The following is a 14,495-nucleotide window of genomic DNA, read 5'->3' on the forward strand; positions in this document are numbered from 1 at the left end:
AAATGTAGTTTTCATTGTGTTTGACCCGTTCGACTGTAGTTCCCACCGCCCTTCAGCAGATACCCGCGCAAGGGAGCAATCAAGAGGGCTGGTAATGAATTTAACTTTCCACCAATCACAACACGACGATCACCACACATTTCCGATGCGATAGTACTTGAAGAACATCAGTCTCGAAATAAGGAATAATTTTCTTGTGATTTTACCGTCAAAACTCACTTTTGTTTGAGAGAATGGATCAAAGAAGAAGCTAATTTGTTTTCTAAGAGGATCTGTGTACTTTTAGCGCGATAGAAGGTTCACTAAGAAGCGTTTGATTCATGATCCATAGGCGCATCAAGGTGAGCAATTAGTTTAAGCTGATGTTTATTTGTCTCCCGTTCTCGTTCTGTTCTTCTACTTTTAAAATTAAAATTCTTTAGTATTAGCCATTCAATAGAAAAGTAAATATGTTTTTGCTTTCGGGAATCTGACTTTTTGCGTGTAAAGAAATCATCAGATCGGTTAGCAAGATGGTAGTTAAATGGCTCGATAATTCAGCAAGCTTTATTCAACTCCCACAATAAACCAGCTGTGGCCGCTATTAAAATACGCTAATTCTTTTTTTCTTAAAAACAAAAAATATCCATGCCTTCTTATAGAAAGCTAAGGAAAGAGATTAGGAAGCCTTTGCATTGAAAAATTCACGGTAGGATTTCTATAAAAAGCTAATCGTTAGCACGTGAGTTGTTTATATACATGTACTGCAGATTGAAATTTAGGATCATTTTTTGTTTCTGGGCAACCGAGTGCGAATCAAATTTACATGAAATTTTATAGCTAAATCCTAATTTTGTTTCTAGCAGATGGCACTTAATTTATTCTGTATTTTAAAATATATAAATGAGTCTGTTCGTTTATCTTCTATCTGGATCATCCCAAAGGAATGCACCCTTAAAAGTATTAATATAACTAGCTCCTACTAAATGAATTCAATCTCAAGCCCACTTGCCCTATTGAATACTTTGAAGTTTAAGCTCCTTTCCTTTCTCAGGGGGAGCAGGGATGGCGCAGTGGTTAGAGCACTTGCCCCCATCAATGCGGCTCGGGTTCGATTCTGGACTTAACGTTATATGTGGGTTGAGTTTGTTGTTGGTTCTCGTCCTTGCTCCGAGAGATTTTTCTCTGGGTTCTCCGGTTTTCCCCTCTCCTCAAAAAGCAACATTTCCAAATTCCAATTTGACCTGGAATCTGAGGGGGCTATGGGTTTGTCAGTCATAACAGACTGCCAAGTGTCACCCTGGCTAAACAAAGTTGATAATTTATTTATCTCCCTTGGATACTGCTTTCAGTAAATAAATCCGGCGGAGTAATATTGCAAGAGACACAGCAACTTTAATACCCATGAAAAAGCAGGATACCCGGCTAACATTATTTTTTTGGTGTTTCTTCTTTTTTCACATTTTAAGAACAAGACATAGACACATGCAGTATGCTTTAAAGGCTATTAGTAATAGAGATACGGATGCAGCTAGACTGTATTGTGGGTGGCTAGCAGATACGTGGCTATTTTGCTATATACAACTATACAACTATGTGGCTATGTAACTTTGGAGTGACATGGCCATTTTTCTGTACTTTTCTATTCAATTATCTTTCTTAGCCATGTAGCCACTTTTTTTGTAAGTTATCTTTGTAGTCACTGTGCTGAGAAAGTTTTAAGAAGTGTCATACATGTATGGTTTAAATGTCACTTTAATGACCAAAAATGTTTGTTTCATTTGTGTCAACAGAAAAATTTTCAGTTTTTTTTTCAATAACCCTACTGGTGCACAAAAGCTAGTATATATCTCTATTTCTGGCTGCACATGGCTAGGATGGAAATCAATTGCGGCCAATTTTTAAAAGTTCCTCCTGTGCCTTTTGGGGAAAATGCTAAAAACCGATTACAGTTTATTCTAATTCCCTCAAAGTGGAGAAATCATTTCATATTTTCCTTTCGATGTGCTTAGAGTAAATTTTCATGTCTAACTCAGAGAGGAAGTTCTTTGTCTTCAATATTTGAGCAGTTTTTCGAACATACTGATAGCAAAATCTCTGTGACAGCTGTGTCCCTTTAAACCTCTTGTCCCTTAAGGTGATTCCGCTGAAAAAGAAGGAGTTGGTCCAGTTCATGACTATGTTATGAGCATTACAAAAATGCAATAAAAAATGGGGGTCACCGTGCTCGTTTTTGTGCAACCTGGATGGCTATTATAGTAAATAGATGACCCACGAGGTTTATATTAGGAACGCTAGTAATCAGAAAAGGGAACTATCATTTCTAGAAAAATGAATTTCTTGCATAAAAATATCGAAGCAGTTCAACAAAATTTACTTTTAATTAATCTTACACAACAAACTATTTTCATTGAACTGAAATTAAGATTATGAAAGAAATTAAAGATTTTGCTGCGTGTGCACGTAGGCAGCACTACCTAAATACGTGCTTTTTAAAGCATTCAAATAAAAATATCTCAAAGTAGAGTATTAAATGTTTCTTTAAATCGCGATATATAGTGGTCAACCGTATGACATTTAAATTGATGCATTAAAAAATGGGGGTCACCGTGCTCGTTTAGAAGAAAAGGACCATTTATTTTCCTGCCGAGCTTAACCTCAAGGAAATCCAGTAATGTTCTGCGTGCGTGCGCTTATGCGCGCGCTAAATGACGCGAAAAATTATACGCAGCAAGGATGCGCAATGCAATTCAACGGAATCACCTTAATCCTTTAACCCCAAATATCAAACAAATTCTTGAGAATGATGTATAATAATCAGTAAATGACACAGTAAATGACACAGTAAATGACACAGGCATACTTGGAAAAAAAATCCCGAGTGCTCCTATCAGAGTCGAACCTAAGACCTTCCGATTACTAGTTCGGATGCTCTACCATTGAGCTACAGAAGACTCGTGGGAGCTAAGGCCATTAAACTAGGTTCATGGGACAAACATCCTGCAGTATGCAGGATTGGAATGTCAATGTGTGGCATATGCGTGATATATGGAATAAATATGATGGAATAATTGTGTTAAGCCTGGTGAATAAATGAGAATGATGTATTAATCGGTATATTGCATGGGCATATAGATTCTTGTATCTGGTTTTTCCTGATACTTTTCTTAAATTTAGAAGAGAAATTTGCCTTGGGTGATCACATCCTTAATTCTCATGTCCTCAGGGGTTGAATAAGCATTGATATTACAAGGAGAGATTTGATGCTGGTCACTTTTGGGGCTTACATGTACATGTAGCTTCTAAAACCCAGCTCCCTACAAGGGCCAGCAATTTCTATATGAATCTAACCTTTGTAGAGGTTCATTCATGACTGAGTGCAGCAGTTGTGCATGACTATTCACATTTTCTACATTTCAGGAATTCTATCCTGCCCATCAATCAAAATAATGGCAACAAGGTTCTGACTTCATTAATTACAAGTGAATCAAACCTGAAGAATTACTGATCTTCGTAATGGAGGGTGGTAATAGCAAAGAGAAGATATCTCTCCAGGATATGACGACTTATGACGAGCAGTTGTTCAGTCCTGGTGATGAAACAGGCCAGACTGATGATAACTCAAACAGCCATTGCAAATGCTCTTTGCTCTCAAAGCGATATGTGATATCGATTCTGGCACTACTTGGATTTGCCAATGTTTATGCATTACGTGTTAACCTCAGTGTGGCTTTAGTGGCAATGGTGATGAAGAACAAGATTGAAAGTGCAGAAGGCAAGGTGGTTGAGGTATGAGCTGAAAGTTTAATCAATGATCCCCTGTTTCACCTGATCAAGCACCGCATGAAAAATACTACGTCCGTTAAGTGCAGTACAAGTTTCTGAGTTCCCCCTTGCCTCCTCTACCTTTCTTTTTCTCCCAAATTAGTATTTCTTCAATTGTTATTTCAACTTATTTTTTAATGTATTTATTGAGTACAGACAAATAGTAAAAGATTTAAAGGGGAAGTATCATGGGTCTTTTTTATATCTTTTGTTCAAAATAAGGAAATAAGACCTTCAATCACCTGCCAAATAATTCTAGAATGACGAGAGGAACGAAATCAACTCAATTCTCGAAAGAAACAACTTGTGATCTGTTCTAGCGCATTTTGGAAACAAATGCGAGAACTTGAAAAACATTAGCCTAATATTTTTCAAGTTTCAATCCAAACCGGCCTACCCTGTCTCTGGCCAGAGGCACTTTTAATCGTCAGTTTTATTGCACCAAGGGAATAATTTTTAACAAAGTTGACAATTATTTTGTTGTTTCCGCTAACAGTCAAACATTTTTGGGTTTTTGAAATGACATCAAATTTTCGTGATACTTCCCCTTTAAGTGCACAGTCAGTCATATAGTGTATATGTTGTAGGTTGAAATGAATCCCAGGTTAAAATGATTTCAACCTAGGTTGATTTGTATTTTCCTTTGTTTCAGATGTAAATTACCCAACCTTAACAAAAGAAAATACAAATCAATCTAGGTTGAAATCATTTTAACCTGGATTCATTTTAACCTACAACGTATATGTTGTGGTTTAATTTTTTTTTGGTTTAAAAGTTTTCAAACCAGTTAAATTTTGATTTCCTTTGCACAGTATTCATTACCATAATCCAAGACAAAGGGAAATAGACATGGACAACAACATTTCACTGGCTTTCTGTGCCGTCAAAAAAACACAATCTTTTTGTAGTAGGATAAATAAATCTCTTATTTTACAGTTTTACATATAATACATGTACCTGCAGACATTTTGCTCATTGCTCATATATTTCCTCACCCCTTGGGGGATCGGAAAAACACTGTGCAACTCGCAAAATATCCATACGTTTTATATGTAAAACCATCAGATAAGATATACAGCTGTATATATAACATCATAACATCATAAAACAGATCATTGAACCTGTACATGACAAGTCTGGCTCATGTGAAAATTTTGCTTTCAATTGGCTTGTGAAATCAGACCCGTAACAGCCACTGGGTTTAGTGAGTCTCAGCCCAGCACAGACATAAAAGGTTTGCATCCATGGGAAAGAGATGATTTTTAGTTAAATTTCAGTGACTGTTGTTTTGTTGACAGGAAGCTGCAGAATTTAACTGGAGTACTCAAACACAAGGTAATTCAATTTTATTTAAATTTGTTTTTTTTTATGAGTTGATACTGTGGTATAGTTTACCCCGTCAGTATGAGATTATTGGCAGAAATTGAATTGGCTGGTTTATCATTAAGTTTCCTGGGAAACGGATGAAGTTTGGGCAATTAATTTTTTGAGTGTAAGGTCACGTTATATACCCACTCAGACAGCCTTTTTCACCTTCCTTGCTGACGTCGTACAGTGTGGAATTGTTGACTGGCATCTTGAGAGTTAAAATATATACCCACTAAACTAACATGTTTAACTATGGACAGGTAATGTGACTCAGACAGCCTGCTTATGCCCCATTTGGAAATAAGCATGTGTTGTATTGGCTAGCGTAAAAAAAATAAAGATCATGTATGTATGTATATGTACTGAAATTTCACGCCAAAAGGATTAATTTGTCATTCATGATATCACTGTACCCTACATAGTCAACACTAAGATGTTGCTTTAGCAAGGAGACCCAGTGTTGGCATCACAAAATGGCATCTTCTTACTTCTCTGCAAACGTTTTTGTTTTGTAGGAATTGTTCTGAGTGCCTTCTTCTATGGCTATATAATAACCCAGATCCCTGGTGGTTGTCTAGCTCTCAAGTTTGGTGGTAAAAACTTGTTTGGCCTTGGTATTCTGTCAACTGCAGTTTTTACACTTCTTACCCCTGTGGCTGCAAAGGCAGGTGTTGCTTTACTGGTGGCTTTGAGAATTCTCATTGGCTTGTGTGAGGTTAGTGAAATTGTGAATAGACCTACAGTATAATACCTTTGAGATGCACATCTGAGCCTTTGTTTAGCAGTCATCCCTCCCTCCTCCCCACAAATTTAATATCTTAAATTCATACTTGGACGAGGCTTAGGGGAATAAAACATGCATAATATGTTGAGGTTCAGAGGTGAATAATTAATTTCTTTTTGTTTTACATATTCCCATAAGTTTAATAGTTGTATTAAATTGGTTGGATTAAGCTTCATACTTGAAACTTTTTGGCTTGCAATTTCCAATCCCTTGAAGGCTTAAGTCACTTGACAACGTCGCTTGAAAATAAAGTTCACATTACTAGCACTACTTTGTGATTATTCCAATTCGTTTAACTTGTACAATTTGTGGGTGAAGTGTCCAGGAACTAAACTGATAGGAACGGTGTTCAAGCAAGGATGGAGAATGAAAAATTCACCGTGGTGTGCTCACGCTGTCCTCAAAACCTTGAATTTGGTCATTTCTCATTGTTATTGCAGAGGACGGCAAAGAAATGTACCAAAATTTAAAACGCACATGCATAGTGATTGTTTTTGCTCATTAAACCTATTGTTTTGTGGCGTTGTCATTGCCGTCACCGTCGTTGTTGCTTAAGTTAAGCTCTTTATTCACTCATCTGAGTGCTATGGTGATGTTTTTACTTTGTGATAGGGTGTTGTTTTCCCTGCAAATCACGCTGTATGGACCAAGTGGGCCCCTCCTCTGGAAAGAAGCAAGCTAACTACAATTGCTGTTTCAGGTTTGTAAAAAATATATTTGAAAAATGGATCCATAGATTCATTCCTTTGTATGCACATTTTCAACTTTTGGTTACTAGTTTCTTTGACTCGTCTGAGAAACTGACTGTACTGTAATTTCATCTCAAGTGAAGCTTATTTAAGGCCGGTGCCTACTATTGTTACTGCGCATACGTTCTGCGCATCGTGAGATACTCGGGTTTCCTATTGGTGGTGCCTACTAACACAGGAATATTTTTGCACGGTTTAAAACTATACGGAGAAAGCAGAACTTACCAAATGCTTTAGGTATTTCAAAAGAAAATTGGGGGTAACCATGCATTTTTTCAGAGATAATTAAGCTTCAATTTAGGAAAAAAATCCCATACATTGCTTTATATTTTAGCCTTTTTTAGAGATATTACTGCTAAAATATCTCTGAAAAATGCGTGGTTACCCCCAATTTTCTTTTTGGATTCCAGTAGCCCTTGCTAAGATCTGCTTTTCCTGCATAGTCATAAACCGCACAAAAATTTTTCGGTATTAGTAGGCACCGTCCTTTAAACTAGCAATTTATTACATTCAATTTTGTAAATGCATTTTTTAGATATTCTTTAAATTATTTAATATTTAGCCCACTGTAGTTTTTAACATGCAGTTTTGTTTTGTTTTTATTAGTGAGAGTCCCCCAAATTTAAAGGGGAGGATTTTAAACTCCCTCCCCCTCCCAGCACTTTAATAGTCATGATAACTCATGAATCATAATTGTCATCATCATTATTTTTATTATTATGTATTATAAATTATTAATTAAAATTTTATCAAATGAGTGAAGACTAGATAAAGCTCCTCTATATGTGGTTTATCTGGCACTGCAATTTCAGTCCATGGCAAAAGCAAAGAAAATTTGTAGTCAACTCATTTGTGAGTTGGGATGATTGACACGGGCAATGTTACCCTGAGTTGATGCAACTATAAATTCTCAAAACTTCTTATTATGTTTATTAGGCCTTGATAAGTAAGGAGAATTTACATGTATACTTTCAAATTTGTATCTCTGCAGGAGCTCATATTGGAACTGTGATTGCCATGCCTTTGTCTGGTGTTTTGGCAGAACATCTTGGCTGGCCATCGATTTTTTATGTTTTTGGTATGTTTATTGTATGTTCCTCTTTTTGTGATTCTAAATTGTGAAAAAGTCTATAATTTGTACAACTAAAGGCTTATTTCAATACATATAAAATTAATCAGACTGATTCGGCTCAGTTTGACACAGAAAATCAGTAAGAAGACGTTAAATAAAATTGGTCCAATTTATAAAAATTTGTGGCCATGCTACAAAATGTTTTCAATAAGCCGGTAGATTTTCACCCTGTGTTACATGTACATCAAAAGAACTGAGAAGTTGGTCAACAAAATGTAAGTTGTAAAAAAGACACCAAGGCCTAACATAGACTCATTTTTTTTCTTAATATTTTTAACTAGGATTTTAGTTTGAGTTATTTTTTTATTTGTATTTCTTAAAATATTTTGTAAGCTTAGGTATTCACAGGTGAAGAGCCACCTAGTTTATCATATGGTAACATTACCTAACTTGAAAGTGACCATAATATTGTGCAATATCAGATGGACCAGTGACTTGATATCATAGGATATCAGGACAGTAGACTAGGCTTCTGATTGGCTAACTGCGAATTTGGGTATGGTTATTAAAATGTAAAAAGTGCATGGTGACCGGTCACAAAATTCTCTTTTGATTTCAGGTTCCGCAGGCGTGGTGTGGTCCATTGTTTGGTTTTTAGTTGTTAAAAATTCCCCGTCTGAAGATCCAAATATCTCTGAGAAAGAACGGTTGTACATTGAAAATGCTCTTGCAAGTGACGTCCAGAAAAAGGTGTATATACCAGTCAGCCTAGTTAGCCATTGTTATCATGAATTTGTACATGTCTGAGAGCTGAGAATAGGTTAATCAGCCATTTTAAGTGTTACATGTTGTAAAGTAAAGTAAAGTAAAATAGAGTAAATTTATTTGTACACGTTTAGATTTGAAGTCAGAAGCTTGTGGGGCTTTGTACATCAAACAAATCTTAAAATAAAAAAAATTAAGATAAACTTCTTGAAAATCCCAACTGTCACTGAGGCTTACCAGTTGGCTATTTACAAAGCATGCCAACGATTTGAACAGGGGACTACAGTACCGACGAAACAAATCCAACTAGCTAGTGGTCAGGGAGGGTACTCAAATCTGGGGCCTTCAGATAACAAGTCCCCCCCCCCCCACTCCCCAATCTCAGACGCAAAATTCCACTCCAGTAGAAGGAAGTTGTAGCTTTTAAAGAAATATTTAACTTTTTCCAATGACAAGCCCCTATTTTTAGGCTTTTTTACTGTTTTAAGAAGCCAAAGGGGAAGTTGAACAAATTGACAAGCTTATTGCTTACATTATAAACGCAGTACAGATTTCAGCGGTTATACAGATCGTGTGATATTCTCTGGAGAAAAAAAATTATTCATTCATATTCACGCGACTATTTGAAAATTTCTCAAGGCTATGATAACATAGGGGGAGCTAGAATGGTGGAATGGCACTCACCTCCCACAAATGTGACCCGGGTTCGCTCCCTGGACCCGCCGTCATATGAAGGTAGAGTTTGTTGTTTGTTTTTCTCCTGGTTCTTCGATTTTCCTCCCTAACCCTAAAACCAACACTTCTAAATTCTAATTCGATCTCATACACGTACACTTTTAATAACGAGCTCTAAGCTCTTTCGTTATACGTAGGTAAACAAATTACATTGACATTTTATTTTTTACATGGTCTGTAATGGGAAAACAAAACATTTGGTGTTCCGGGGTGTTCCGGTGTTCCTGGTTTTAGTACATGCCCTGATTAGCAACCTCGCTGTGAAAGATTTTGAGTAAAGGAAGTGAAAATGAAGTTATTATTGAAGGCAAAGTAGATCTATCCATTTTCTTTTTCATTATTGCTTCATGGATGAAGGTTTTGACACTTAGCCTTCGCCAAAACTGTAATTGCAATTAACTTACTGTTATCAAGATTGATATTTTCGATAATTTTCCTTTTAACTTACTGTTCTCAGGAAAATCCAGTTTTCAGCTAGAAACTGGGCATCACACACTTTGTTAGTACATGAACGCAAAGTATTTATAACAGTCTCGTGAGGGAAAAGGTTAAAAATTAAAAAAAATCTCAGAGGTACTGATTGGGGCAAAGTTTGGCTGCTTAATAAGCCTTTTCAGCTTTCTTGTTCTTTCTAACTTTAACCTTGTGGTCTTGAAACTCTTCACTACAGGATGTAAAGGTGCCATGGAAGGCAATATTCACCTCTTTACCAGTCTGGGCCATAGTCGTTGCTCATTTTAGTGAGAACTGGGGATTCTATACTCTGCTTACGGAGTTGCCAAGCTTCCTGAAGCACAGGCTTAATTTTGATCTAAGTAGGGTAGGTCCATTTATATCCAGTATTTTGTTGCTTCTACTCTGTTATATCTGTGTTATTTCTGTTAAATAAAAGTATTGCTTGGGTTGGATATGAAGACATGGCAGGCCTCATATCTGGGGTATTTTAAAAATAATTATTAATGCCATTATTTTAGTCAGTGTTTGTCCATGTTGGGATAAGTTTTTCTCTGGTTACTCTGGTTTTCCCTTCTTGTAAAAGACCAACATTAATAAGTCTAAATCCAGGGGCTACAAGTTTGTTTAATTTTCATAAGTGCTACCCTCAGTCAATAAACAATGTTAGTTTATTTTAATTTTATTTCAGATAATGGGCACAGTCTTTACTATACTTTGGGCTAAAAATATATACAGTATCTTTTGATTGTTAATGAAAGTTTGGAGGCCACTACATGGTTACACATATGCACGTAAATTATACTACATGTAACTTAGAAATTTTTTTCGCGTACTTCACAGGCTGGTTTTGTCGCTGGCCTTCCCTATCTTGTTATGGCAATTACAATTGAAGGAGGTGGACAGGTAGCTGATTGTCTGCGTAGAAAGCAAGTTCTGAGTACATCTGTGGTACGAAAATTGTTTAATACATTTGGTAAGTTGTATAGTTTATATAAATGTAGTTAGATGTATGTTAAGTACCATAGTTAAAGGGGCACTGTAAAAATATATAATAAATATTTTCATTTATGAAACAAGTGTCAATGTAATTAGCCCAGAGTACTGACTGGAGACACTTTCCACATCGAATTTGAAGTTTTTTTTTTACTAGTGTTGCTTAAGGAGGAGAGGGGAAAACTGGAGTACCCGGAGAAACACCTCCGAGCAATGATGGGAACCAACAAGAAACTCAACCCACTAATGACACTGAGCCCAGGAATCGAACCTGGGCCAAAACCTAAAATAATATTAATATAGAAAAAGGTTTCTTACATGTGATAACCAGTCTCTTGGCCAAAATAGAGGACGTTAAGAGCATTTTGCTTTCAAAGGAAAAAACATATACAGTTGTACAATACTCTTGCATAAAGACCCTTTAATTGTCCACCAGCAATTAACATGTATAGTCATCATCATTTCTTTAATCCAGCTATTCATTTACCTCTTCTTTCTAGGTTTTGTTTGTCAAGGTATCTTCCTCGTCATTGCTGGCTACACTTCAAACTGGCTGGTGGCTGTTGTGTGCCTTACGATGGCTGTGGGTGGAGGAGGGTTTGCATTTAGTGGTTTCTTTGTCAATCATCTAGACATTGCTCCTCCTTTTGCTGGAATTCTTATGGGGATCTCTAACACAGTGGCTACAATACCAGGAATCTTGAGTCCTTTGTTAACTGGAGTTATAGTACAGCATCATGTATGTGTATGACTTTGTAGATTCAATTACGTTAGCCTATGCATGCACTCTCATAATTTCAGCTGCTATCTGTGCAGCCTTTCCAGCTTCGTATTATGTTGTCCTCTCATTCCATGTTCAAACCATGATGTTAGCCTCGGGTGAAGGAAGGGAATTGGCAAGGAAACTCCCTTACGAGTATGGCAAAATCTACTTTGAGTATATGAGTTATTGTACTTTATCAACTTTCTATAATTATTGTATTTATTATTTTTATTCATTTCTCTGTTATTGTTGTTAGTTTTCTGTTGATGCATTGTTATTGTAATTGTATTCAACCCAGATCCTTGTTGAAAACCACTTTGTGAGGGAGCTTTTGTGAGGTCTAACTTTGGCCACAATTATGGCCTATGCCCAAAGTAACGTTTTCTAAAAGTCATCAAAATGCTAAGCATTATAATCGTAGAAAGGGACGCCAGTTCAATCTGGTTTTCAAGCCAAACAGATTTCGAAATAGTTTTGTTTTTAACGCACTTAAGGTTACATGATGTAAACCCTTTATCATTTGTAAGAATTATGCCTTTTTAGTAACTTATTACCTCAAGATCCATTTAATGTTAGCACCTAGTCATTACGTAGTGATTTAAGGTGTTTTTTATATTATTATTATATATTTTTAATCCTTTTCCTGTAAATATAAGGTAATTGCAACCCTTGGGTTGCAAAGTTATATTCATTAAACTATCTATCTAACTATCTATCTATCTATCTATCTATCTATCTATCTATCTATCTATCTATCTATCTATCTATCTATCTATCTATCTATCTATCTATCTATCTATCTATCTATCTATCTATCTATCTATCTATCTATCTATCTATCTATCTATCTATCTATCTATCTATCTATCTATCTATCTATCTATCTATCTATCTATCTATCTATCTATCTATCTATCTATCTATCTATCTATCTATCTATCTATTATGAATCATTTATTCCTTTTTCCAATAGAGTGCTGGAGAGTGGAGAGTAGTATTCTACCTTGGTGGACTAATCTACATTGTTGGAGCCATCTTCTACTGCATCTTTTCTTCTGGTGAGAAACAGGCCTGGGCGGCTGGTTACTCAACACTGCTCGACGAGACTGATGAGGATGAGATAGAAGAAAGATGAATAACGTAAAATTCTGAGTATAAGGTCCTCAGAAATTAACTCCCACCCCCCTGCAAAATAATAAAAATAATCATCATCATCATCATCATTATCGCCATCATCATTATAAATATATGTTTTTTAAATTTAATAAAATCATCTCTTTATTAACATATTCCAAGCAAATTGCTGTTTACAAGTTAAAAGTAATAATATTATTATAAACAATAATAATCATCATCATCATCATAAATAATAATAATAATAATAATAATAATAATAATAATAATAATAATAATAAACATCACCATCGTCATCATTATAAAAATAATAACTAAATGAACAGAGTTACACTTAAAAATTATTTTCCGAGCGAATTTTGCCTAGCAAACTGGATCAATTTCAATTAGAACTTTAAGTTTGTATGTACATGAAAAATACGTTTACGTATTTATTTACAAGGAATGTATTTTTTTTTTTCAAAGTAAACATGCCTATGGGAATAACTGAAGTATGACAGGCTTTCTGGAGCCTATTGTTTTAATTTACACAGCTTCATGTCAGTAATGGCGCTGTTCACACTGGACTTACTAAAAGTGGTGTAGGATGAGTTCCTGTCATGAAAAGCTGTTAGCCCGGTTTAGCGCGATTACACTACCATCTGTGATCGTGTTTATATCAGTTTTCCAGTATGACTATAAAATCGGAAATACAGATTCGTGAAAAGACATGAAAGCCCGTGTGAGTGACTTCCTAGTTCTGCTATGGAATTCTATTTAAGTTATAAGTTAAAAACTTTTGTTTTGTAACATCTTGAACGCTGAAGTGTGACGAGGATTTTAACCTTTGTCGGTGAAATCAGTGCAACAGTAGCTTAGTTGCAAAATAGGTGTATTGTTATGTTATTTATTTAAATTTTGCCGCACAAAGAAATTACAAAAGAAGATACAACAAAATAATTTAAATTAAGTTGCAAAGAAGAAGTGACGAGGAGTCATTCGGCCTCCCCAATTAAACCAAGCTGACTACAACTAATTAAGTTATAAGTTATAAATGTCAGTTAGTTGCATGGCGTGAGGACGTTAAATTAAAAAGTAGTAAGCTAGAAAAACAGGTGTTTTTCATAGTTTTTAGTTATTGTATAGAGCGAACGAAAGAAACTAAATTATTGAAAGAAACAACTCATGATCTGTTCTGGTGCATTTTGGAGACAAAAATGCGAGCACTCGAAAATAACGTAGCCCAACCTTTTTCAAGTTGCAATCCATTCTGACCCAGGTGCACTTCATCTATGGCCAGAGACAATCAGGACAGGTTTAGTACACTAAAGTGGTAATTTATAGCAAACCAGGACAATTTTGTTTAGGTTTCTGTTAATATAAAAACGTTATGGGATTTTTGAAATGACACCAAATCTTCGTGACACTTCGCCATTGATTTAATGACTTCATCAATTGGTGCACAGAAAGAGATGTGATGCAATGTAATTGCACTAATTAAAAGTATGAATGTGCTCAGATTAAAAGCACTCTGGAATAAATGTGACTCCTTAAGCCAACCTGTGAGTGTGGTGAAATCTTTGCAGGTAAAAAAACAGATGAATATGCTATCCATTAAGTGCTCCATTTTCTACTGCGCATGCGTTCCACGCATTTTGGGATGGAAACTCGAAACTGCTTATCAAAACAAAGATTTTTGCTTGGTTTATAACTGCGGAAAAGGAAGATCTTTCAAAAGGGCTTTTGGAATCCAAAAAAAAAAAAAGAGGTAACCACGCATTTTTCAAAAATAATTTAACTTCACTTGGGAGAAAACTTCATACATTGTTATGTGTTTTAAAGCCTCTTGGAAATTATTGTTGCTGAATTATTTGTAATAATGCGTGCTTTTCC

At 35.6% G+C, this 14,495-nt stretch overlaps 1 protein-coding gene across 2 annotated transcripts; it reads left to right on the forward strand.

Moving 5' to 3' along the window:
* Positions 1 to 139: 139 nt before the first annotated feature.
* Positions 140 to 14,161, forward strand: LOC146482943 (vesicular glutamate transporter 1-like). 2 transcript variants are annotated; one of them, XM_085106605.1, is made up of 12 exons: positions 140 to 341; positions 3,400 to 3,768; positions 5,103 to 5,139; positions 5,688 to 5,887; positions 6,569 to 6,656; positions 7,697 to 7,783; positions 8,397 to 8,527; positions 9,948 to 10,097; positions 10,574 to 10,706; positions 11,227 to 11,465; positions 12,463 to 13,499; positions 13,779 to 14,161. In XM_085106605.1, the coding sequence occupies exons 2-11, from the start codon at positions 3,496 to 3,498 to the stop codon at positions 12,622 to 12,624; spliced, it is 1,500 nt and encodes a 499-aa protein (XP_084962731.1). In that variant the 5' UTR covers positions 140 to 341; positions 3,400 to 3,495; the 3' UTR covers positions 12,625 to 13,499; positions 13,779 to 14,161. The 2 variants fall into 2 exon arrangements, with proteins under 2 accessions (XP_084962731.1, XP_084962730.1); XM_085106604.1 differs by having other exon boundaries at positions 12,463 to 13,494.
* The last annotated feature ends 334 nt before the right edge of the window (positions 14,162 to 14,495 follow it).

This window comes from Pavona decussata, unplaced genomic scaffold, assembly GCF_977016875.1.
Source record: "Pavona decussata unplaced genomic scaffold, jaPavDecu1.1 SCAFFOLD_41, whole genome shotgun sequence".
Taxonomy (NCBI): domain Eukaryota; kingdom Metazoa; phylum Cnidaria; class Anthozoa; order Scleractinia; family Agariciidae; genus Pavona; species Pavona decussata.